The sequence below is a fragment of the Hyperoodon ampullatus genome, assembly GCF_949752795.1.
Source record: "Hyperoodon ampullatus genome assembly, chromosome: 3".
NCBI classification, from domain to species: Eukaryota; Metazoa; Chordata; class Mammalia; order Artiodactyla; family Ziphiidae; genus Hyperoodon; species Hyperoodon ampullatus.
In genome coordinates, this window is record NC_136916.1 from 34,713,955 (window position 1) to 34,741,264 (window position 27,310).

The following is a 27,310-nucleotide window of genomic DNA, read 5'->3' on the forward strand; positions in this document are numbered from 1 at the left end:
AAACCCAGAGGGAAGGTGACCAAGGGTTACTCCATTTCATGAAAGAATTAGTAATCAGTGTGTGTGTGTGTGTGTGTGTGTGTGTGTGTGTGTGTGTGTTTCCCAAGAGCCCACAAGATTTGGAAAATATACCATTTATGAATAAGCAGAGCTTCTTTGGGCCACCATCGCAGGAAAACAGATGGAATCCCACCCCTCTGGCTCTTGTCCACCTGCCATTACATGACCTTTAGCTCTCAGAAAGGGACCCCCCCCCACAGTTTCTTCTTGAAGTTCCCTGAGAGTATCTCTGAGATGCGCCCTCGAGGTATGAAAACGGAGCCGTGCTCCCTAGAGCCCTCGGGGTGTTGAGACTGAACTGTGTTCTGGGCATTAGTGGGAGAGGTGTCTTTGTTCTCTCCTCAGCTGCCCTTTGGACCAGGAGGAAGGAAACTGTACGGTCTTATCTGTCTGGGGCTCAGAGATTTAGTGAGGCAGCTTTTTCAGTGTTTACTCACAGCCTGCAATGGGGTCAGGGAGACAAATCTGAAATGCAGATCCTCAGTGAACTGAGTCGCTCCCGCCTTCTTTTTTTTTTTTTTTTTTTTTTTTTTGCGGTACGCGGGCCTCTCACTGTTGTGGCCTCTCCCGTTGCGGAGCACAGGCTCCGGATGCGCAGGCTCAGCGGCCATGGCTCACGGGCCCAGCCGCTCCGCGGCATATGGGATCCTCCCAGACCGGGGCACGAACCCGTATCCCCTGCATCGGCAGGCGGACTCTCAACCACTGCGCCACCAGGGAGGCCCAGCTCCCGCCTTCTTTTCCTTGCCACTGTCTAGGGCAGTGGTTCACAAATATACGAGTGCATGAGAATCAGCTGGAAGGATGATGGGGCGCAGGCCCAGTTCCTGATCCAGTAGGACTGAGGTAGGGCCGAGCGTGTGCATTTCTGATCCGTCCTCAGGTGGTGTTGATGCTGCTGGTCTGGGGACCACTCTTTGAGAAGTCCTGCTTGAGGGCTTCCAAATCGAATCCAAGCGACTGTCCAAGTCCTCTTTTTAGAGTAGGACTCCTGGGACCTGGGACAGTGGCTGTAAGTCACCTAAATTCTTCCCATCCTTGCAGATGTAGAGACCTTGGTGAGGAGTCAGCAGGCAGCTGAGCTGGGTGCCGTACCCCAGAGCTGGCAGTAGAACTGAGCACGGTGTGTGCGTGTGCCATTCCGGGAGCCCAGCAAAGGGGATGGGGGGTTGTGAGCGGGGACGCTGAGGGTGTCGGCTGAGCAGGACCTATAGCTGTTGGTTTTCAGCCGTGCCCCACAGACCCCTAGGTGTTCCATGGACTCTGCCCGGAGCAGCTCTCTGCGCTGGCGGCCAGGTGTGGGGCTCCTCTTCCGCCCCTTCCCCCTGCCCTCCACTCCCGCCTGCAGCAGGGCAGGCTCTGCGTGCCAGGCTCTCAAAACCTTCCTCCTCTCACCAGAGTTCCAACAGGGTCCCTGCCTAACACCGTCCAGTTCGTGTGCAGATGCCACATGCTCAGCCAGAGTCTCAGCAACCAGACGGCAGTGCTCTGAGTGATGGTGGAGGGCTACTCGGTTATCTATCTTATCTCATCTAATTATTTTTTTCTGATTATTAAATCAATACATGTTGGACGTGCCAAAGAAACACTTGTTAGGAAAACATAATGTGGAAAGAAAAAATGGTCTGTAACGAAATCCATAGGGATAGTAAATTTAACAGGCTTGTAAATGTCTTCAGATTCTTTCTGAGCATTCCTTAATGATGCATACATGCATTGTAAATACTTAATAAAATGGATTCAAAGTATAGTTTTGTAGCTTTTTAAAAATATTCCAATATATCTCAAATTTCTATGTCATTAAGTAAAGATTTTCTTCAAACTTTCTAATGGCTGTTAGTGATCCACTGTTCAAATACACCGTCATTTACATAAGCAATTCTTCTTTGGCTATTAGGATTTTTCCCTGTGGTGGCTGTTATTCACAGCCTTGTTTGGGTGTTTTTGTGCACTTGTGTGAATGTTTCCGTAGAGGAGATGTCTAGAAAGATGTCTAGGTTAAAGTGTATGACCAATTAACATTTTAACACATACAGTTGACCCATAATGCGGGTTTGAACTGTGTGGGTCCAATTATACCTGTTTTTCAGTAGTAAACACTACAGTGCTACCCGATCCGTGGTTGGTTGAATCTGCTAATGCTGAGCCGTGTGTACCGAGGGCTGACTGTAAATTTATATCTGGGTTTTTGACTGCAGGAAACTTCAGTGTCCCTAACTACCTGTGTTGTTCAAGGGTCAACTGTGTAGCAAATTGGGCTGGGCCACTTCTCAAAGCTGCTTGTTCACGTCAGAGTCAACAGCTCCAGAGGATGACATGTCCCCTCCAGCTCACTTCTCAGATCTCACCCTGCTGCAAACTACGGATGGATTCAATGGCATTCTGCCACGGCTACCAGCATATTACAAAAAATAATGGCAGTGGGGGTCTCCTTAGAAGGAGCTATGGGTATGACAAGGAGATCGACCGAGCTATTTGTAGGGGATCTGGGGAATTTTCTTGGAGAGAAACATCCTGTAAGAAGGCAGCAAACACAATTGGTCGAGTAGGTAGCAGAAGAGGGTAATAATTTTGAGTACAGCCGGTGACGGCCATTTGAATCCATCCCAAGCTAGGCCTCGGGGACACTTGTCTGGTCTGCCGGAGAGCAAGGTGCCAAGGAGTTGATTCACTGAAAACTCCATAAAACCCCAGGACACCAGGGCCCACTGCTTTGAGGCCTTTCTGACATAACGACACAGAAAGGAAGAGGCAAAAAAAATGCATCTCTGCAGCCGTGGCAGGAGCATGGCTCAGTGAGTGGTGGCAGCAGCTGGCAGGGGACTGGGGTGCAGGTGAGAGGCAGCAAAGAAGTGACAGCTCCAGAGGAAAGGGAGCTGTGGCGCCCACAGAACGGTGCCCAGGGAAAGCGGGTCTGATGGGGGCATGTGTGAGACCCCCCAGCCCCCAAACCCACCCCCGGGAGCCTCCTGCAGCATTTGGGGGAAAGGAGGAAGCAGCAGGAGGTCCTGTATGAAGAGGGCCATCAGCACAATGATCCCTCCAGGCTGGATGGACCCTTGCACATCACTTAAGAAATATTAACCTTTTCTGGGGAAGGGAGTTAGCTCTCCAAGAGAGAAGCAGCCCAGGGAGAGTCTCAGACTTGAGGGTACTTTTGCCTTCTTTGGAGAAATATTTGACCAGGAAGCACGCCTTTTCTACATCAAATTCCATTCCAAATGCTACATCCTATTTATTTTGAAGGATTGAAGGTGGTGGCAGCGGCAATTTTAAAACATTTCAAAGCCTCTGAAAACAGCCAAATGAATTCACCTCTGATTGACAGGCTCGAAAGTGCAGTTGTTTTAATATACGAAAATGTCTTTGCACAGGGTAGCATATAAAATGAAAAGTGTGTATTTTCAATGATCTCATGTGATACACTTAGAAGAATTCTCCCGGCCCTGATTTTTCTAGACACTTAAAAAAAAAAAAAGATAAAAGAAGGGGAGTAAACATTCATAAGTAGACATCTCATAAGGTCACTTCTTTTTTCTTTCTTTTTTTTTTTGAATGAGGGCAAATAAAAAAAGAAACATCTAAATCTGATGTTCAAACAACCTTTCCAGTTTGATCCAATCCTCTCACCTTAAAAGTCCATTTATAAGTGCCCCAGATCTTTGAGCTGGTTCCTCCCTTTCTTTGCTCCTTCTGAGTTTGAAAGGCAAATAACTTCTTCCTCCAAAAATGTTCTGTCCAGAATGAACACCATATGGATGCTCTTTTTCAAACTGAATACTTTTTGGTGAGTTCTCTCCTTTGACCTTTAGTCTCCCAATCCTAAAAGAACAGTGTACACACTTGGAAAGAGTTAAGAGTTTCCATATCTACTGTAAGGTAGAAGAAAGTTAATTATCCAAATGAGGCCTTGCAAGTTTTACTTAAAGTTAGACTTAAGATGTATAGTGTGCATTTTCACTTGTAAATCACGAAGAAGTTAAGATAAATTTCAAAAAGAGCAAAGTATAATTTTAAATAATTGTCAATTGAAATCTCTATGGCGGTAGTTTTCAAACTGAAGTATGCATCGGAATCACTTGGAGGGCTTGTTAAAACACAGCTTACTGAGCCGACCCCAGTTTGATTTAGGAGGTCTTAGGCGGGGGCCGAGAATTTGCATTTCCCACAAGCTTCCAGGTGATGCTGTCTGCGGACCACACTTTGAGAAGCACTGCTCTTGGACACATCCATGCCACTAAGACTTCTCTCTCAGGAAGGAGGAAGTGTGGCATCCCAGAGACACTGGAAGAGAGCCAGGAGAACTATGTTCTCAGTGTGGTTCTATGTGACTAAGTGTACACTCAGGCTAATCCATACACTTCCACCATGATTTACTGAGCATCTACTATGTGCAAGGCACAGATGGTATAAAAAATCTTCACCTTCAAGCTTTCAAATAAGTAAATGGGGCAGGATCTGTACCCAAACCACACTTACCAGAATGCCCTGGGTACCATAAAAGAGATGCAAATAATATTATGGGCATCAGAAAAAGATAAGCTCATTTGGTTGGCAATGAGAAAGGTGACATCCTAATAGAGATGGCACTGGACCCAGGCTTTAAGAGATGGGAAGGACACAGGGTGAAGGTGGGGGGACAGTGAGAACCACAAGACATTCTTGAGCAGAGGAGGGTATCAGGATCAAAGGTGTTGTATTGGTCAAGGCTGTTCAGTGCTTGTGATTTTAAGTCAACTCAAATTGACTTCGACAGAAAAAGGCGAGGAAACTTACTGCCTCATGTACCTGAAAAGTCCAGGGATAGCTTTGGTTTAAGGTACAGAATTTAGATGCTCAAAATTGTTCAGAAATTGGTCTCTCATCCATTCCAAAGAGGTCAAGGGACTTGAATACACCAACTGTCCCATCCTGGGTCACATGCAGGTGTGGTGAGGTCAAACCCACTCCAACCTCATGGACCAAGTAGGAATGAGGTGGTTTCCCCAAAGAAAAGCAGGGTGTTATTTCCAGAAGGCTTTTGTCTACTGGGTACTGCATAGGAGAAAACAGCTAAGAACTACTATAGATGTGAATAGCCCAAACATGGGATCCAAGAGGTCACTATCAGAGGGGGAGCCAATTTAACAAAAGGTCACTACCCACCTCTCAGGTCCCTTGCCAGAGGACTTGCTACAACCTGGCTTCCATTCTCGGGGTCTGGTCCAGGGCAACTCCCTGGTCCTCCGTCCCCTCCGCCTCGAGCTTCTCTACAGCAGCAGGAACGCTGCAAGGGGGACTGTCCAGGTGGGGGGAGGAGGGGACAATTGCAGTGGTGGCCCCTGTAGACCAGGCCTTGAAAGCCCATCTCTGGAGGATCCACTGTCTCCAAATGTCTAATCAGGGCAGGGTCAGCTCAGCTACCGTGCATCTTCCTCCCACCAGCCTTGAAGCCCACTGTCACTTTCCTAGAAGGTTCTGGATCGTTCCTGTCCCTTGTGGATGCTGCTGTGCACTTAGTGGCCAGAGCAGGAGCCCCTGCTGCTCAAGTTCCTCCCGCTGCACCCAATTCTGCTGGGCGCCAGGCCTCCCCCCACGGTGGGCTCCCCGGGGAGCCCGTTCCCGAGTAACCGCAGCGTCACCAGTCCGTGAACTGCTTTCTCCAAGGCACTCCTGACCCACCTGCTCTTTGAAAAGGGGAAGGAATGGGCCCCTGTGTCAGAGGTACTGGAGCAGCCCAGAGGGCTAGCTGGAGGAAGCCCTGGCTCTGGCCATGAAGGCAACATCAGTGCCTTGACCAGAGCAGGTCTGCACAGGGATGGTTATGCTGGGTGGATGTGGCTGCCTGGGGACCAGGCCGGGGAGAAAAGAAAGTCAAGCCTGTGGAGGGTAAAAAGGTGGAAGGAAATGGTGGCTGGCAGAGTCGTGATAAGTCAGAGCTTCCCAGAGTCGGGAAGACAGCAGGCTGTGGTGGCAGCAGAGCACAGTGAAGTTCAAACGTCCCACGTGGGGCAGGCCAGGCCCGTGGCGAGGGCCAGAGTGGCCCTGAGGGCTGCCTCCGAAGCAGGGGGGCAGGAAGGGGAGTCGGCGCAGGGGGTGCTTCAGGAGCTGGGACGACCACACGGAGACCCAGGAAGCTGCCGTCTCGGCCGGGCCTAGCCCTCACCCTTTCCTGTAGCCCCCGTTCCAGCCGGAAGCACTGGCTGCCGTGGGTCCACGAAGGATGGATGAAGGGCACCCCACAGGCAAGCTCATCCGGCTTGGCCTTAAGCAGAATCAGTCACTGTCCAAAGGCCAACTGTAGGGCGGTGCCCAAAGCGAAGGGTCTTGGGGCTGGCCGATCCCACTTGCTATGCTTTGGGGACAGCACATAATCTGACAAGGGGCGCTGGCTACAGTGTAAAAGCTGACCTGAAGGAAAGACCGTGAAAAGTGAAGAAACCAGAAAGCAAGCACCCCTGGAATTTCGAGTCCTGCCGCCCTCCCCACTTTTGGTCCAGAGTGCTCAAGGTCAGCAGGATGGGAAGACCTCACTAGAGAAAAATAAAAGTGAAATACGCAGTCTGAATTTTTGTCTTATCAGATCAACTGATTGTGTAATCGGCCTGAAATCAGGTATCTTCCCTCTCCGTGCATGTGCACTGCCTCAGGATTGTAATAAAAATACAAAAGCAATGATAATTGCTTTTAATATATTGGGCACGATACACCAGGTATTGTGTCCTAACATGGGTTATTTTGTTTCCTCCTCCCAACAACCCCTCCCACATGAGCAATTACCGACCACCTTACATCTGAGGGATGTAAGGCTTCCAGAGACTTGCCCAGCATCACCCAGGTAGGAGTGACAGGACCCTAAGCTCTTGTCTCCCTGCTCCTGACCCCACTATGGTACTGTCTGATGATATCAGGGCTCTGTGGTTCACAGAAATGTTTTTTATTTTTTCAGAAAGACAACAGATAACAACTTTTTGGGAAAAATTGCTACAAATGGTCATTCAAAATTAAGAAATAAAAATTCTTCAAGATCACTGATTTGCAAAAAGGTAAAAGTTGCAGCTGTGGTAAAAAGGTCTTCTAAATTGGACAAGAAAGGCTGTTTGTTTATGAGAAATCACATGAAATCTGGGACAGCAGAATTAGAGCTGCTACACCTTTTGCCTTGAACCAAAATCATACAAAATAATCTCAGCCAGACCCAAAGGCCTGGCAGAGATGTGCAAAGGGCAACCCCCAAAGCAAACGTGTGCTCCCAGCGCTCCCAGCCCTGAGGCCAAGGTGAGCTGGAAGGGACCTGCGGGGTGGAATACAACTGCCTGGCCCTCTGCAACTTCCTCAGGAACACCGGAGGGAGGGGACACATGGGCTGGGAGAAACCCCATCCCCATGACTCAAGATCAAGTCTCTGGCCTTCCAGCCCTGGGCCAGGAATGGCCAAGCTGGGAGGGCCTTGGCCCCTTCACTTCCGGAGCCCTTCCTCGTGTTCCGCCCCCTCCGCCCTCCCATCTCCTCTGGTCGGTGCTCCCTTGCTTCCCTGGAGTCTGCGACATATGGCTCTGGTCGTTCCCTGCAGGGCAGACATGCCACAGGGTGAGAAGCCTCCCCACTGCTCATTCCTAAATTGCGAGAAGATGCTCTCTGTGCCTCGGGTTCTGTCTATGGAACAGGATCAAAGGAAAGTCTTCTTACTCCCTTGGTCTGGTTTATGTTTTTAGGTTGACATTCATAATCCTGTTTTTAGAATCTGATCTAAATTCTTGGCTTTTATTATTAATTTTATCATTTTTTTTTTCTAGTTTAGGAAGTTTAAAGTGCTCTTTGCCTTAAAAAGAAAGGATTACTTGGACTGCTTCACAATGGCACACCTTCTAATTCTGGGATTTAATAATCTATTCACCTGGAGGGCTTTGGCTCCAGGACAAGCCTTCTATGGCTCTGGGCCTTATTTGTTGTTGTAAGACAGGAGAGAAGAGATATTTCTTATCCAGTTCCCTATTCGCAGTTCCAAGAGCACAGGTTAATCTAATTTTTTAATCTAATTTCTGAAATCAATTATTTTTCCAAATTTACCAGCCATAAATCTGAGCCATGTAGATAATGATTTTGAATCTTGGACACTGGTAGCTTTACCTAAGTTTGAGGCACAGAATATAAATATCATAAATATAAAGATGCCCCAAATCCTCGCCTTGTCCTCTGCTATAGTGAAGATTCAGCTTCTGTTGATGACTTCCCTGACCTAACACAAATCAGGCAACAGTCCCTGGAATCCTTTTGTGATGTACTCAGAGCAGGGCTTACCCAGAGGTGCAACTAAATGAGATATGGGACCATGGGCTGTGAATGTAACTTCTACTAGGCCGTAATGATTTCCTACTCCTATTCCCATACAATACAAGCGAGGATCCAGTAATTCTCTCTCCCTCTCTGCACAGACACAGACACAGACACAGACACACACACCACACACCCCCATCCCATACACCCAGGGTCATAATAGGAGATGGGTATTTCCCCTCAAGTCTATGAAAACTCTGACCCTTCCAGACTCTGCGCCCCTGGCCCACCTGTGCTCTGGGGTTGCCTTGGAAAAGGCATTAGGTTGATGTTGCCTATGCCTGTCCTCTGAGACCTCAGGACCTCAATGCCAAGAATCCTCCAGGAGTGAGGGTCTTGATTTTGTGGCTTCCTCACTGCCCCTGAGGCCTGTCTGTAAATGACTGCCAGAAACTAATCCCTATGTAAGAACAGGAACATCCCCATCCCACTTTGGGACGGGTAACTCCTTGGTTCACTTCCACTGAATTCAGTACACTGAGGCTAGGGTCTGAGCGTGCCATAGGGACACGAAGTAGAGACACAGTCTCACTATGCTGTCACACATGGATGGGGTATCCATGGCTGGGGCCCCGTCACCAATTACACACCACAGCAGATTATTCGCATGGCAGATTAGTTGTAGCCCTTGGCCTGCCTGCTCGTGGTCATTTCTGCTTGTTGTTGTCTCCCCAAACGTGGAGAAGGAAGAAAGGCAATCTATCAACTTGACACGCCACTTCCCCACAACAGCATGTCTGGCAGAGCCCAAGAGAATGCAGAAAGAGCTCCGACTCTTTCTGGGTTATGCCTCTTTTCTCTATTAAATGTAGCATTTGCTGATAAAGTGTATAGTCTAAGAATACTTTTTATAGCACATCTGGCAGTTTGAATGATATTATTTACAAATGCTATAAATCGATGTGCTAGCTTTTCTTGTGTTATCAAAGTTTTCAGATAAACCAATATGTGGTATAACTCTCCTAAATTAATTCAGGTATCAGTATCTGTTCCACTTAGACAGTGAATTATCTAGCTACATTTTCCCCAAAGTCTGGGTCAGTTACACTTGACCAGATATGCCAGGGCTCTGGTATTAAGAATGACAGAGTTTATTAAAAACAACAACAACAAACAAACAAAAAACCATTAATAGCATTTCAAGCCTGGTCTGATAATTTTAGGTGTTTTGAAAAAGAATCCTTCTTTTAAGTGGCTATAAAAGGTATTAGCCCAACATCAAAAATTATAAAATCTATTTTTGACTGGATTGCATTTGTACCTTATATGGGGATCTCCCTGAATGAAGCAACTGAGGAGATTTAGGGAAAGTATTTACAATCAAGGCAATAATCTCGTCATATTAGCTAATATCCCTTCAGTAAGGCTAAGAAGAAACAGCCAAGAGAATTATAGAAATTTACCTTTTTTTTAAAAAACAGAAAAAGGTATAGGGCATAACTTTAATTAACATTTATTTAAATATGAGTGATGCAATTTATGAGGGAGTGTAAAAACAGAAGGTTTAAAGGCTAACAGTTGAACATTACATTGTTTTGCTATACAAATAAACCGTAAGATGAATCAGCTGTAACAGTGACTTGGTTTAACTAACCTAAAGGTAGCTGGTCTCTCAAGTATGCGGTCTCTCCAAATGATGTTAAATGCTGTGATTCAATGATTAAATATGAAGTATGTTTAAGTGGAGGATGTAATCAGAAGTGCGACACTCTGATGACAGGCAGAGGGGTGGGTGCTCAGTGTAGAGGACCCAGCCCACTGGGGGATATGCACACCCTACCCCCGGCACTTAGCAGGTTGCCCTCACCACAGCATGAGTCTTGCTGCCAAGGGGTTATACATAGGGTAGGAAGAAGGCAGCACTGCAGTATTTATAACTTTTTGCCTTGTACCAGAATCAATTACAAAAACATCTTGGAACGCCCTCTTTAAAATATGATATGGATCAGCTTTATTGAAAGTGAATGCACAGAGATGATGCAGCATAAAGAAATTTTCCCAGTATCGAAGCCTGTGTGATACTTCTTAACTTATTACAAAGAGAAGAATCTGCCAACAGTAGTAGTTACTTATTTTTGCTGAGGGTTCTCTGCTTTTCTGCGTGCTCCACAATCTTCTCTTCCACATAAAGACCCTTCCGCTTTCGTACTGCATTCATGTACTTCCGGGCCTGGTTCTCAGAATCAGCCTTTTCCCCAAAGTGCAAATACTCCTCCTCAGTGGTTGGTACCCAGAAGGGGTCACTGGGAATGATCTTGTAAATGAAGGTGACAGAATGTGCTAGATTAGACAAGTATACTTTCATTTCAAATGTCAATGCATACATTCTTAGCTTAAGAATAAAATGAAGCAATGAAGAGTTAAGCTTGCTAGAAATGGTAATAAACAAATATGAAGGATCACAGGCGGTATGAACAAATGGAAGTAGATTCAACAAAACTTGTAACATACATATTATTCTCTACTCCTAGAGCCTTTACATAACACTAAGTAAGAAAACTATTAATTTTGAATAATATAGTAGAAAAAACTCTCCCTTTCACTAGGATATACCTCGGTATCAGTGTCACTTCACTAATTTTGCCTTTGTCCTCAGCAAAGACCAACACATGTAAGTCCATTCTTGATTATTCTGAGCTTTTTGCTCCAAAATTCAGTGCAGTATTAGGAGCTCGGTATTGCCTACAGATGAAGACCACATTCCACAATATCAGCTTTATCAGTAATAACAGTGAGATTCTGACTTTTATATGCCTTGTTCTTTTCGTTGTTTTTTCTTATTTCTCAATTGGGAGGAAAGAGGTGGTATTTCTCAAGTGGTCTCAAATCCCAACACTTTTCAATTTAAAATGCAGAAATGAAAGAAAAATTTATTTTCTAATTGTCACTCTTCAACACAAGAAAAGGAAATTTCCGTGGACCAGGAAGGGAGAGGTTCTTGGAGGGAGAGAAGAGAGCCTACAGTAATACGTGAGGGCAAAAGCCCCATCCACTTCCCATAGGAAGCCAAGACAGCTGTGCATAGCATGGGCCCAAAGCCACATAAACCAGGTGTGTGGGGACCAGAACCATCCACTCTTCTCTGGAGCTGGAATAACCATGTCTGCCCAGGGCTGTGGCTGAAAATGAGTTGTAGGTCATGAGATAAAAGCTGTCACCCTCTGAAGATCAGACTCGGCCTGTGCTGAGTCTGCTGTCCTGCACCATCCAAGCTGAGCCACTGCAAATGCTACAGTTAGAGCTACGGCACTCAGGAGGACCGAGGAGGAGAGAATTCCGGCTGAAAATGACCCTGCCAGTAAGATATACAGAAGACAAAAGGAAATCCAGCACCATGAAAGACAGGTGCCAGACTCAACAAAAGGGAGAGTGAATAATCAAATAGAGATAATAAGGTAATCTGAAGAGAAAATTCTGGAGAGTTCATTTAAAAATCCTCCAAGAAATAAAGGAGATGGAGGTGGGGAATAGCATCCATAACACATTAGGCAGTTGTGAAAAAGAAAGAAGTAGAAATCCCAGAAATTAAAATTTTAGACATTAAAATTAAAAAAAACCAAAGAAACTCAGTGGGTAGGTTAAACAGAAAACTGCTGAAGGGAGAATAAGTAAATTAAAAAGACAGATTTGATATTCAGAATATATAAAGAACTCTTAGAACTCAACAATAAAAAAACCCAAACAACCTGATAAAAAATGGGCAAAGGACTTGAATAGACATTTCTCCAAAAAAGATATACAAATGGCCAACAAGCAATTGAAAAGATGCTTAACGTTATCAGTCATGAAGGAAATTCGAATCAAAACCACAGTGACGGGACTTCCCTGGTGGCACAGTGGTTAAGAATCCGCCTGCCAACGCAGGGGACACGGGTTCGAGCCCTGGTCCGCGAAGATCCCACATGCCGCGGAGCAAATAAGCCCGTGCGCCACAGCTACTGAGCCTGTGCTCTAGAGCCCACGTGCCACAACTACTGAAGCCTGCGTGCCTACAGCCCGTGCTCTGCAACAAGAGAAGCCACGACAATGAAAAGCCCACACACTGCAATGAAGAGTAGCCCCCGCTTGCTGCAACTAGAGAAAGCCCGCGTGCAGCAACGAAGACCCAATGCAACCTAGAAAAACAAATTTACTTAACAGTGAGCTACCACTTCACACCCACTGGGATGACTATTATTTTTTTTAAAAATGGAAAAAAAGTGTTGGTGAGGATGTGGAGAGGCTGGAAGCCTCATGCATTGCTGATAAGAATGTAAGATGCTACAGCCACTGTGGAAAAGTCTGGTGGTTTCTCAAAAAGTTAAATGCAGAACTATCATACGACTCTGCAATTCATAGGTATATACCCCAAAGGACTGAAAATAGGAACGCAAACAAGTATCAATACATATACATGCAAGAACATAGCAGCACTATTCACAACAGCCAAAAGGTGGAAAAGCCTAAATGTCCATCAATGGACGAACAAACTATGGTATACAACACATACAACAGAATGTTACACAGACATACAAAGAATACTGATACATGCTAAATGTGGATGTACCTCCAAAACAGTATGCTAAGTGGAAGAAGCCAGACACAAAAGGTTACATATTATATGATTCCATTTGTATAAAATGTCCAGAATAGATAAATCACAGACATAGAATGCAGACTGATGGTTACCCAGGGCTGGTAGGGGAGTCTGTGTGTAAGCCCAGATCCAGGAAGGGTTTGGCACATCTCTAAATCCAAGGCAGGCGCAGAAGCTGGAGCGAATGTAACGCAGGGGTTGACGGTGCTGGTGCTGAAGTCAGATCTGCATGACTGGGGCAAGTTACTTAAAGGCATCTTGTGCCTCAGTTCTCTCGTTTGTAAAGGTGTAATATTAAAAGTCCTAATCTCCTATGATTGTATGAGGACTAAATGAGATCATCAATGTATGTAAAGTCATGCCAGAGATGTAGTAAAACACATCACCACTCTCTCTGACGCTGCAGAATTCAAGACTAGGGCTACAAGTGTAAGCACAGTTGAATGGAAGTGGAAGGGGAGAGTCTGGAAAGTGGGCAGTGTCTCTGTGTGCTTTTATGAACCACCAGCCTATTGTGGCTGGAAAAACAGACCCACTCAAAGAACTGCTACTGCATTCTGTCCCCGGGAGATGAATCCCTTTGCTTCCAAAGTCACCTCTGGGGACCCTGTCTGCCACTCTCCTCCCCCACCCCCAGCCACAACCACATGTCACAACCTCCTAAGTGTGTCAAAGCACAGAGTAGTGCCCTCAGGCTGAAGAACGATGACATGCTAGGTATAAGGACTCAAGTGTCATCAGGGTATACATCTACAGAGGATAAGCAATATCTCCAAGGTGCCATTAGCCAAGTATTAGCAGGTTGCTGGGGCCCTGCCACATCCAAGTCTAATCTGACGAGGTACCAGAGTAGTGGGGTGATACTGCTGATCTGGAAGTTCCCACACACTGGTGAGTGGATTCAAAGGTGCTGAGAGGCTGGTGGAAGCCTGGGGGCAAGACAAAGGCAGCTGCAGGTGGGGATTTTGTGGCTAGAGACAAGTGGTTGGTAGGAGAGATTCCTGAAACTGGTTGGTGCCACCATACTAGCCCCAGTAGCCAGATGGGACTGGACCAGTCAAGCCATTTCCTGGCCAAAGCCACTGAGGACCTAGGGTACTGTGTTGAAGCTGAGGATCCCCTCCCCCTTTCCACAGAAGGCCCCCTGTTGCTTAGAGAGGGGAAGAAGAAAGTCAGGAAATGGAACATTTACGTGGGCAGTCATCCACAAAGACTACACTTTTTTTTTTTTTTTTTAATTTATTTATTTTTTTTGCGGTACGCGGGCCTCTCACTGTTGTGGCCTCTCCCGTTGCGGAGCACAGGCTCCGGACGCGCAGGCTCCGGACGCGCAGGCTCAGCGGCCATGGCTCACGGGCCCAGCCGCTCCGCGGCATGTGGGATCTTCCCGGACCGGGGCACGAACCCGCGTCCCCTGCATCGGCAGGCGGACTCTCAACCACTGTGCCACCAGGGAAGCCCCAAAGACTACACTTTTAAGAGACTAGTTTTAAGCCAGTTATCAGTGCCCTCCTCTAACTAGTTGGATGATAAACCCATCATAGAATATAAAGAAGCCACATGTTCTTAGCAGTTCTCAGTGGTAGCAGTGAATACATCTTTAATCCAGTTAAAAAAAAGTGACAAATTTTATAAAGAGAAATAAGTGAGGTGTTCGTTGGGAGGTATCAGACTCAGACTGGCCAATTGAAGACCAGAGTGTCCTCTTCTCAAAAATGTAACTTCAGAGCTTCAGAAAGGTCCAGTTTTGCCTGGGACCTCAGTGTATATTTCTGAGGTTTGCTCAGTTTGTTTCCCGAGCTGCCAGGGCCGCTTTCTGTGCCCATCTCTAGCTGCCCGGGGGACTCGACCCGATGCGGGCCCACTGCCCACACCTCTTCTGTCCAGCACGGGCAGCTGCTGTTTTCACCTTCACTCCTCCTGTATCTGTGTGGACATCTGGAAGCTTCTTGCCTCAGCATGCCAAACAAACTCTCAGAAAAGGGGCAATGGGGTACACTTTACCAGAAAAGGACTAGCCTGGTCCAGTCCCACCTGACCATGTTAGGGTCATTTTGAATTCTCCCAGTGGGGTAATGACAAGGCAACCCCAAAGGCTGTCCAGGAGATGCTCCACAGAAAGGCATCCTTGAGGCGACAGAGCAGAGCTTGCTATCAGTTTGGAAGAAAAGATGCTTTCTTCTAACTGGCTCACCCAGAATTCACGTGCCTACAGTGAGAATGTTTTTTTGGCAGCTCCACAGCCTAAAGAGGATGCCATTTTCTAACTCACAGGAAGAAAGGCACCCAAGTGCTAGCTGTGGCCCTGAGCATTACTACAAAAAAAAAAAAAAAAAAAGCCTAGAAGAAAAAAAGCTTTGGGAGCTCTGTTTCAATACTTTGCCCAATTTTCCCTATGGTTACGGCTGGCAGGTGGCAAACACCATGTCCAAAATACACTTCTTCAGTGCGACTGTGATCACTTCTTCCTTACCCTAAAGTGAACTTTAGCCCACCCCTCAGCAGCGAGTCTTGAGGTTATGCTGACATACATGTAGATCAGCACTGGCTGGTAATATTTTTCCTTCTGTGTCTGTTATTAGCTCCTTTTCTTCCTTTTTCATAGAAGGGTAAAACATAGAAAGAGAAATTATGAGATTGCTGACTTCAAAGGTTTCCTCATGGAAAATGCCTGTAATTTTATTTTCTCTATTTTTTGAAGCACTTTCTCTCAAAAGCTCTTGATTGTAAATTATATGGTGTCGTAGAATACAAATGAAAAAAAGTGCCTTGGAGTGAGAAGCCAGATCTCAACAACTGTGTTATTTCTAAACCTAACTATGGGGGAAAACTGAGACAGCCAGAAAAGATCAGATCAATGACACTTAATTATAATGTAGTTTTCTAGACTTTCAAAAGATTTGAAGCTTTTGGGAACAGGACCATGACAGGTGGCAAGGGGATGACAGAAGGATGGTACAAAACTGGAGCAAACTTTCCTTGACTACATTTTTCTCTCAAGTTATTTATTAAAGGGCGGATTTGTAATGATTAGCTGTAACTAAGTCAAAAACTAATATTTTTGAAAAAACTACTATTAAGTATGTCAGATTAACTTTCAGCTCCCCCCCGCCCTTTAATTTTGAGAGAGAAAGGAGACTGAAAAACCATCATGGTTTTCACGTTGACAAAAACTGCCTGTTTTGTAAAACTTTGCTGTTTTGTATTAACTGTTCCTAAATACTTATTATCCTCTTTTTCTTTGGTATTAGTATTTCAGGTGGGCATACAGATGACCTAGGTTCTGGGGGGAGGGGTAGGTAGGAACACATTTTCTATAAATCTCAAGACAGTAAATATTTTAGACTGTGGGCCACATGGCCTCTGTTGTAACTACTCAAGTCTGCTGGAAAGCAGCCATATAAAATACGTAAATGAATGGGTATGGCTAGAGATGAGTATATTTTATTTACCAAAACAGGTAATGGGTCATAGTTTGCTGACTCCTGAATGAGTTAAAGACTACGTTGCCCAGCCTCCTTGTCAGACGGAGCCTTGTTAGATGTGGCGGGATGTGTTCTGGGCACTGGACTTGGGCAGCATCCTCTTAACGGGACTATGCCCTCTTAACGGAGTATGCCCTCTTCCCATGGCCTATTCGTTTTTTTTTTTTTTTTTTTTTTTGCGGTACGCGGGCCTCTCACTGCTGTGGCCTCTCCTGTTGCGGAGCACAGGCTCCGGACGCGCAGGCTCAGCGGCCATGGCTCACGGGCCTAGCCGCTCCGCGGCATGTGGGATCTTCCCGGACCGGGCACGAACCCGTGTCCCCTGCATCGGCAGGCGGACTCTCAACCAGTGTGCCACCAGGGAAGCCCCATTCTTTTTTCTTTATTCTGTTCCGCAGCAGTGAATTCCACCATTCTGTCTTCCAGGTCACTTATCTGTTCTGCCCCAGTTATTCTGCTATTGATTCCTTCTACTGTATTTTTATTTCAGTTATTGTACTGTCCATCTCTGTTTGTTTGTTCTTTAATTCTTCTAGGTCTTTGTTAAACATTTCTTGCATCTTCTCGATCCCTGCCTCCATTCTTTTTCCGAGGTCCTGGATCATCTTCACTATCATTATTCTGAATTCTTTTTCTGGAAGGTTGCCTATCTCCACTTCATTTAGTTGCTTTTCTGGGGTTTTATCTTGTTCCTTCATCTGGTACATAGCCCTCTGCCTTTTCATCTTGTCTATCTTTCTGTGAATGTGGTTTTTGTTCCACAGGCTGGATTGTAGTTCTTCTTCCTTCCGCTGTCTGCCCTCTGGTGGATGAGGCTATCTAAAAGGCTTGTGCAAGTTTCCTGTTGGGAGGGACTGGTAGTGGGTAGAGCTGGGTGTTGCTCTGGTGGGCAGGGCTCAGTAAAACTTTAATCTGCTTGTCTGCTGATAGGTGGCGCTGGGTTCCCTCCTTGTTGGTTGTTTGGCCTGAGGCGACCCAACACTGGAGCCTACCTGGGCTCTTTGGTGGGGCTAATGGCGGACTCTGGGAGGGCTCATGCCAAGGAGTACTTCACAGAACTTCTGCTGCTAGTGTCCTTGTCCCCATGGTGAGACAGAGCCACCCCCACCTCTGCAGGAGACCCTCCAACACTAGCAGGTAGGTCTGGTTCAGTCTCCTATGGGGTCACTGCTCCTTCCCCTGGGTCCCGATGTGCACACTACTGTGTGTGTGCCCTCCAAGAGTGGAGTCTCTGTTTCCCCAAGTCCTGTCGAAGTCCTGCAATCAAATCCTGCTAGCCTTCAAAGTCTGATTCTCTGGGAATTCCTCCTCCCGTTGCTGGACCCCCACGTTGGGATGCCTGACGTGGGGCTCAGAACCTTCACTCCAGTGGCTGGACTTCTGTGGTATAATTGTTCTCCAGTCTGTGAGTCACCCACCCAGCGGTTATGGGATTTGATTTTATTGTGATTGCGCCCCTCCTACCATCTCACTGCGGCTTCTCCTTTGTCTTTGGATGTGGGGTATCTTTTTTGGTGAGTTCCAGTGTCTTCCTGTCGATGACTGTTCAGCAGTTAGTTGTGATTCCAGTGCTCTCGCAAGAGGGAGTGAGCACACGTCCTTCTACTCTCAAGGCCATCTGAATGAGATGGACGACTTGTCATCTCTAAGATATTCAGAAGCATGAGCTGCAAGTTCTGAAGGCAGTTTTCAGCAACGGCAGCACAAATGAAGAAAGTGTTTCACTTCTCAAGGTCATTACTTTGAAGTGGAATAAGTCTCTCTTCAGTTCTAAGCATCATTTAGCTGCACTGTCCTGTAATCACACATCTGGTCACTAAAACACGTGGGGGATAACGCTAATGTTTTTCATTAGGAACTTCAGTAATATATTTACACTATAGACATAGTTCTTCAGAAGTTGCCTTTATAAATCCATTCCTTCTACTTCTTACTGGTTTGTGTTTTTATGTAAAAGTTGAGTGCCAAAAAGCAAAACCAAAAAGCTAGAAGTTTGGATAAGTGGGAAATTACTACCCATAAGTGTGGGCATTAACAAATAACTTAAATGTTTTGTGCTACTGTTTTCTACATAATGAAGTACAGCAATGGCATCTATTCAGATATAGGCCAATAAAACCATCAAAACGTCATTTAGTTTCTAGAAAAAGATGCAAGAAAAATTTCATAGTAAATCACTGTTAAAATGTAGTTTGTACTGACAACCAAAAAAAATGTAACCTAAATTAGAACATTAACTTTAGTTCTATCAAGTACTAAGAATGTAACTTTCTCTTTTTAAGGAGAAGCAGACACAATTGAGTGTTTTGGACTAGCAACTTCACTTGTATCAATTTAGATGATATGAACTTGCCCAACTAAAATCAAATTTGCCCTGTCCAAAGTTAGTTTTGCTGAAGTGTCACCTTTCTTTACTTTGCCAGATTCACTTGACTATAGAATTCCTTTTAAAGAGAAAGTTCTCCCTCAGTTATTCCCATTCCTCTATACTATCTAAATTTAAACTGCTCCTCGGAAGCATTCTAGAGAAAGGGACCCAGCTGGCTAAAGAAAGTGAAAGAAGTAAAAAGAGCTTAGCACTGAACCTAAACCATGAGCTTTGTTTAAATAGTTTAAGGAAAAAGTCTGGATTATTTGTGTGAAGTTGAGTGCAATGCCACATTGCTGAGAGAGAGCCAAAAGGAACATGACACAGACTCTAAGAATGTTGACAAGAAAACAATCTTCATGCCAGGGAGGGCCTACCAGTGTCAGGCACTAGGCTAGATATTCCATAAACCTTATATCTCAGGGGCAAAACAAACTCAGGGAGGTTCCACAATTTGTCCAAATAAGTGGCAGAATTAATATTTGAAACCAGGACTTCTCAACACCAAAGTCAATGCTCCTTCCACTAAACTATACACCTCCACGATACAAGAGAATAATGTGAAGTTACTTAGGTCCCCTGTAAACAGTGACAACAGAACTTTCCTAAAACCACCTTTCAAACTTACAACCTACAGTTTAAAAATGCTATTCCTGACCTTAAAGGCTTTGTCTTGAAACATAACACATTGCTTTCTGCACATGCCCTACAGCTTTCCTTCACTGCTTCTCACACAGGCACCCTCTAACCCAATATCCTTCTCTCCTCCTGAGCTGCTAGCTTCTACCTTTCCTTTAAGGATCTGTTCACAAAGGCCGGTCTGACCTCCCCATCCTTTCTTGTTATTATTTTCTTGCCCTAAGTTAAAAAACAATGTGTTCACAATCCTCTCTTCTCTCCCAAGCAATGTGGACCTGTTAAGTTTGCATTTCTGATTACAAATAAGGTTTGCCTTTCACCTACCTTTCCCTACACTGACAATGAAGCGTTTTGATGAGCCATTTTATTCCACAACACTTGAAAGCCACAGGAGCCTCGAATCTCTATAATGGGGACTGAAGAATATGTAACATGTAATAATTTAAAGGTGTCCCTTGTAAGAAGCATAACTGTTTGCCTTTAAATGCTAGAAGTACTTTTTCCCCAGAAGAAACAATACCTTAAAGTTTCACTTTCAAAATATCTGTGGTTTTCTTATCTACAGTATTATCTTTGGAGGGAAAAAAGGGATTAAATGTTCTGTCTTAAATTTTACATCAAACGAAAAAAAAATGAATATATATGTGTGTGTGTATTACACAGCACATATAACCTAAGGGTCATTCAACCTGGATGAAAAAATGCCATCTGCTTTGTCCTGTCCATTTGACTAAGCAGAGCCAGAGGAAGGCCACATGGCCTGGGAAGTAGTCTGCTACTCTTGGCACCATCTATAAGGAAGCACATCCATAGATGCAAAGGAAGGAACGGGGATTTGGATTCTTACCTCCCAGTGGCTAAATATCAGCTGCGGGCTGGCCAGGCCACTTGTCCTCTTCCTGATTTCATCAGCAAAGCCAAAGCTTTCGGCCACGGGCAGCACAGCCTTGATGATGAACATGTCCGTCCCCTCTTTCATTTCCTCTTGTAGCACTCGACCTTCTCTCTTTGACAAGACCGCATAGACCCGACCTGCAAAGCCATATACACCTTTTAAATTCATTGACCGGTTACATGTCTTGAGCGACACAATGATGGGACTACTCCTGTACCCTGTAACAATCAACTAATGATTAACTTTGTTCCCAATAATTTTGGTTTATAAAAGCATGGGAAATTTTCATGTGTTTATTTAAACAGTAAAGCGTGACAATTATAGTAAAATCAGAAACAAATGATAACAAAAGGTGAAATCACCCCAAACTGCATTACCCAAAGACAATCCCCCCAACACAGCGTGAGAAGCAGGAGACTTTAAAAGGAACTTTTGATACAATTTCACTACGAGGTGTCTTTGGGTCTGAAATCCAACGAGATGAGTGTGACTGGGCTTTGTAAATGTTAAAATATTCTAATAATTTCAAGACATTATTAATGTGATGATAATTATCATGATGACAAGCTATTTGGGACTGGTAAGCAATCAACTGGCTCAATGACATTTTTATACTAAAAATTAAAGCCGCACATATATATATGCTTGCTCGTATTTGTTTTAAGCTGATAATATTTCAGTGGTACAAATATAAGGGTTTTATTACCTGAAAACTGAGTCTGGAATCTTTAATGTCTGGTAACAATTTTTACTGCCACGTCACAGGAATTCTAGCAAATCCTCTTGGCTAACACTTTTATTTCATCTTTAGGCACAATTCTGCCTTCCACTCAGGAGGGAGACCCCTTGCCCTCTGACTGGCTTCTGTATGACTGCCTCTGGGTGCTCAGACTATCCAATCAATTAGTAAGCAGAACAGACTGCAGAGAACAGAGATAAACTGGAGATCACAGACAACTGGAAGGAACTTGCTTTAGCTAACGGGTACACTCATTAAAGCCCCCACTTTCACCTTCCATTTAGAAAAAATAATTTTAATTACATAAGTGATCTATAAATATATTAGCCTTAAAAATATACACATTGCAGTGAAGCAGAGTGCAAGTCTCCTCTGACTACCACACTGAGTTCTGGACTCTTCCCTCCGTCCTAAATAACTGGGTAGTGATCTGGTGTGGATGCCACCTTACTTATTTTTTATTTTTTAGACTAGGCACGGAGGACACAGGGCAAACTTTTCTCTCTGACTTAGATTTCCCCCTGGTGGTGGTTATTAGGAAGGATAAAGGAAAACAAATGGCAGGAAACCCATTGTGTCGCAAGGCTTAAACATTAAAAAAACCTTAAAAACTCCGGCAGGCCTTCTGCATCTCTTGGCTTAGCATCAAAACAAATAAATTAAAAATTCCATCAGTGATGACAGGCACAGTTGTCCTCTTCCCCACTCGCACGCCGGCCTCCACAGTTTCCCCTTCGTCCTGCCCCACATGCCCTAAGGGACCGCCTCTCGCGTCTTCACTGTGTGCTCCTTCTTTAACACCCAGGCTCTACCGGTTGCCCTGAGCTCTATTAAAACTGCTTCCTTGAAATTTCACAATAATTTTCATATTCCTATCCTAAATGTCTTTTTCTCAATCCTCATTCTCTGTGATTTCTCTGCGGTTTCTGCAGCTACTGATCAACACCCTCTCTGACAAATCTCTCCAACCTTAGTGTCACCTTCCTTTGACCCCTGGCCCTCTAACAACCATCATTCTACTGTCTACTACAATAATTCTTAAGGGTATGACTTCTTCCTAAGAGTATTCATTGAGGCTCCATACCCTTCTCCAAACAAACTTTCCCTTCAGAAAGCCCATTCATTTCTCATTTGTGTGGTTAAATTATTAACTTTATGTCTGGGACTCCTGGGACTCTATTTCTAAGCCTGGCCTCTCACTGGACCTCCAATCCCACATTTACTGGGACTGTGGCTGCCAGGGCATCTCCACGGTGGAGCGCAACTTCCTTTTAAATTCAACGTGTCTAAGACACAGTACATTGCCTGTTGCGAAAGGCAACTCCACTCCTGAATTTTAAAGTCGTTTCCCCTGTCATTCACACTAGAAATCTCAGTCAGAGAATCACAGGAACAGTGGGCTAGAAGGGAACTCAGGGGTCAAGTTCTACCACAGTAGTCATTTAGATTCTGCTTGCATATGTCTAAAACTCACTTCCTCCCAGGGCAGGCCATTCCATCTTTGGACAGCGCTGATTGGTAGACAATTCTTGAGCCCCAAGTTTCTAACCATTAGGCCCAGTTTTTGTCCTATGGGACAGGTTTAACCCCTCGTCCACAGACCAGCCTTTAAGCTACTTGAAGACAGTATCCAGCCTTCTCTTCTCCAGTCTCAACATCTCCTCTTTCTCTGTCACGACCTTCCTTTCCTGTCCCATCCTGACCACTTTCCTATTTGAACGACTACAATTTATTTACGTTGCTTTTGGAAAGCAGTTTCTAGAACTGAAAGCCGTATTTTAGGTACAGTCTGAAAAGCTCTTGAAAAAAGCAGAATAATTAGTCTTTATTAGTGATCCACTCTAGGTTATATATGGCTTGCCTGAGATTCTTATGAGAAAAAAACATTACTGTAATAGCTACCATGTGTGAACTAGTCATCTTTATTCACTCCTCTACCTCACTCTAAGGAAAGGTTTAAGGTGGTTTATGGAAGTAAATACAAAACAATGTGGTGGGCAGGGGGAAAGAATGAGTAAATTGGGGCAAACAGACTACGAGGAGCTGGGCCAGCAGGGACGAGCCGCCTGGCTGCTGCTGCAGAGGCTGGCTGCTCCTCCCCTCCTTCATGGGTCGTGCCAGCAGGCTTGGATCAATCATTATAATTGGAACTGAATGTAATTAATCATGTAATTTTGGGCCATTCCATTTTAATTCCACTAAAACTAAATCCTAAAACTGGGACACAGTGATGGATCACTGAACGATGGAAACCAGCTATAACAAAACCTTCCAAATACACTTGGAGCTCATGACAGTTGTGTCCAATGCTTGGATGCACTCAGCGACCCTCTCCACTGCTGAGGTGACACTGAGAAATGAATGCAGTCCTATCAATGAGGATTTCTGACCCTGTGGCCCCTGACAGAATATTTTGATACCCCTTCAACTGGTCGTAACACCTCAGGCATTTGTTCACTCACTCAAAGGAAGATCACGGTGCGCCCTACCGTACGCAAGGCACCAGGGAAGAGGCATCCGTCAGGAAAGAAGCAGCAACAGAAAGGTTAATTGCCTGAACTGGTTTTGAACAGGGCTCCACTTTTAATGACTACACTATAAATGTCTCAGCCTGTACTCCAGGCCCTCTATGACCTGGCAGGAACCCACCACTCCAGCTCCTGAAACTGCCAGACCCTAGAGCACAGAGCACAGACTCTACGCTCTAAGCCAAGGTAAACCCCTCACTGCCCACAGGACACGTTTGAGGTTTTTCCACTCTGAGCTCACAGTTTCTCCAACTCAGAATACTCTTAGCCCAGCTTTATAGTCAAATCCTTTTCATCATTTAAAGACCATTCAAAAACAACTCGTTCCACAAAGTGTTCTGTGAGATCCCAAGATCAAAATAATCTCTTCACCATTTGGGCTTTACTGAACCTAATCTGTTCTTTTGTGGCATTACAGATTCTTATACACATATTTTCTTCTTCCATAATAGGCAGTTAAGATTGGTCTGCAGATTCTACCATCTTTAGAGCTGAAAGTTTGGCAATTAAAGGTATGTTATTTTTTTTCAGAATTTAGGAAAGGAAGCAGCTGTCCACAGCAATGTTTTCTCTAATAGTAAACAAACAGGAAACAATGTGAATTTCCAATTTGGGGATGATGGGAAGTAAATTACAACACATCAAATTGATAGGATATTATGCAGAGGTTAAAATTATGAATACTAAGTAGCCAAATGGAAGTGTTTGTAAAACAAATAATAAATGTAAAAAGCAAAACATCAAACTGTCTCTACCACAATGCATAATAGCTATGCAAAATGTACTATTATGGACAAAGATGGTAAAAGAAAATGAAAAATGATAGGCTGACTTCCAAGGCGGAAGATTTTTCTTTCATCTTGTGGTTTCTGTTACTGTCGGTAACACTTGCGGTATAACTTCAATTAAAAACACACACACACAAAGAAATCGGTGGGCATTTCTTATTCTTATAAACTAGGTCACACAAACCTCTTTTCCTTTTGTCACAGAACAACCAGACTGCTAAATCAAGCAAATGTGGTCGACAGGATGCAGGTGGTCTTCAACCAAATATGAGATGAAGTGTGCTGTGGACGTAATGGGGAATGTGGGCTGGTTGCTATTAGATAGAAATGGGTGCTAACAAGTCACTCCCACCCTGGAAGGATGTCCTTAGTGAACTGTCAGTGCTCTGTTCACAGCTCTGTGCCCTTACTATGATAATCAGCCACTTAAAAATTCAGAAGGCATGGTGATCAAATCCAAAGTTGACATGAAGCTGGCAAAGGTAATAAATTCTTTGACAGAATCAGGATAACTAGGTAAGGACCCAAATTTAATAAGACACAGTGTGGGTAAATGCAAGGTTTTACTGTTGGGTTCAACCAACCAGTGTCCAGGATTAGAAAGGTAATGCTGCACAGCAGTGTCTATAAAACCAACTGGAAAGGAGTTTACTTTAAGTTCAACAGAGGTCTTCAGTGCTGTGGTACAAAGAAAGCCAATTTAATACCTAGTTGACGAACTCAAAATTATTCCATCCATCATCAAAGCCCATTTCAAAGTACAATCACTTTCAAAAGATTTACCCTGTTTTGAATTTTGCTAATCCAAATTTCTCATAAAATTTCACTAAAAACCCATATTTATTCACTAAATTCAATTGTATTTTACTAATTGTTTTACATAATTAAGCTTTGTCACCTTAACTTATTTCTCAAAGCAGGAACCATGCTTAACATAGTGCTGGCATATATAGCTCAATAAATTTTTGTTGAATTATGAAATGCTGGTGAAATATAAAAAGAACTCCAAGTATGAAATAAGAATAGGTTTTTAAAAGTAAACAGTAATACTTACTAAGAATGTTTCTGATATATTAAAACACATATGTTTTAACAATATAAGCATTTATCCCTACAAATAAAATAGAAGAACTATAATAATTGTAGATGTGAGTAAAACTAACACTAACAGAAAAAGTTATATTTTATATGTGAAGTTATCGCCAAAGGTAAAAACAATGGAGAGCAAGAATGAAAGACGTTAACAGGTTATTAGAAATATGAAAAGAGACAATTTACTAGTCACATGATGATCAATTAAAAACACAAACCAATTCTTACGTCCGTTCAAGCTCATAAAAGGCAATTTTCATGGGTAAAAAATGAAAATAAAACCACAGTTAGGAAAGCAGGTTTTACAAGTAAAGGAGGTCATTTTCTTGGGATTATTTCCCCAGACAAAACAATTTTAAGATGATTATTTTTTCTGCAAAATTTCCCATTTTGACCATAAGCAATTCTATACATTTATAAAAGGATTGCTTATTTTAAAAATCTGTGTAGAAAAGAGTTTTAAAAAGAGACTAACTCATCTTACTAAATAAAAAAGACCTGACTTGTCCTTTTATTTGTCTTGTGCCAATTCTTGGAGAATTAAAGGAACCAGCAGCAGTCTGAAGTTTTCCTGGAAGATCTCTGAATATCCAGGGAGAAAGCAAAAAGCCTCAGGAACATAGAGGTCTCCTCATTTCTTTTTCCAGGTGAAGGTGGTGATTTAGAAAGAAAAAGGAAAACACAAGTGAAGAGCTGAGTATCCTGATAGACCTTGGATACTAAAAACTGGTCATCATTACCAAAGAATCCCTCAAAACAAGAGAAAACAGGCTTAGGAGGAGATTCTCTAGTCTAAGCAAGAAGGCCTCAAACCAATTCAGGAATAAAAAAAATTCCAGATCAAATCTAAACACAGCTTCTTTGTAAGGCAGTGGGTGTGGTAGCCAGTTGATCTCTGAGAAATGTATTAAGAAGGCTGACCAGCAACACTGGTACAGACTGTGTACAGTGGACCCTTGAACAACACAGGTCTGAACGGTGTGGGTCCACTTATAAGTGGATTTTTCTAAGTACATACTATAGTACTACAAAATTCGCAGCTGAATCTACCAATGTGGAGCCATGTATAGGGAGGGCCAACTGTAAAGTAATAAATGGATTTTCAACTGTGTGGTCACTCAGCACCCCTAAGCCCCGTGTTGTTCAAGGGTCAACTGTACTAACCAATCCACATATACAAAGTTGAGATTTGTACCTGGATAAGGCAAGGCAAAGACATATTCTGCTCCTAAGGGAGAAGAGGGCATATAACCCTGAAGGCTAAGATAAGCATCTATCCCTAGAAAGTGCCAGAACTGACTCAGCTGGCCAGGTGAAAAGTGCCAGGATGAAGATCAAAGTGCAGGATGACAAGTGATATTCAAGGGACTGCCTGGTCACATGCAGGGTCCTAGTGGTGACTTCCTAACACAGATGGAAAAATGGACACAGAGGACTGACTCAACAAAGGTGACTCAACAGTCTGCTGGGAATTTCCAATAAATGCCAACCTAGCTTCATGTGTTGTGCTGAAAAGCTGTCTTCTCAGAAAGGACAAATGCTGCTCTAAATGGATTATGTAAGGAGAGATGGCCATTTGGGGAGGAAATATGTGTTCCTATTATGCTGGGAATAAGGGAGGGAAAGACAGGCATAGATAGATCTACATGGAACCTAGACTTTGGGAAGGCTCATTTCAAACACATAAAGGAAAAGAAAAACAAAAAAACAAACAGGCTTTAGGATAACAAACCCTAAGATAAAATTCCTTTGGGGAGTAACAAGAGTCTGAAAATATCAATCATGAATGATCCCAATGAGAAAAAAGGAGGAGAGATCCTCCCC

General features: G+C 44.0%; 1 protein-coding gene across 2 annotated transcripts in view; it reads right to left on the bottom strand.

Annotated features, from left to right (window-relative positions):
- Nucleotides 1-10,303: 10,303 nt before the first annotated feature.
- The window catches only part of EFL1 (elongation factor like GTPase 1), a gene marked incomplete at its 5' end in the record, with an annotated part of 127,099 nt that continues 110,092 nt past the window's right edge, over nucleotides 10,304-27,310 (bottom strand). For both annotated transcript variants that reach the window (XM_079701277.1, XM_079701276.1), the window contains 2 exons: nucleotides 10,304-10,630; nucleotides 20,292-20,476. In XM_079701277.1, coding sequence (XP_079557403.1) covers nucleotides 10,442-10,630; nucleotides 20,292-20,476 — 374 coding nt within the window. In that variant the 3' untranslated portion in view covers nucleotides 10,304-10,441. The remainder of the gene's footprint in view (nucleotides 10,631-20,291; nucleotides 20,477-27,310) is intronic.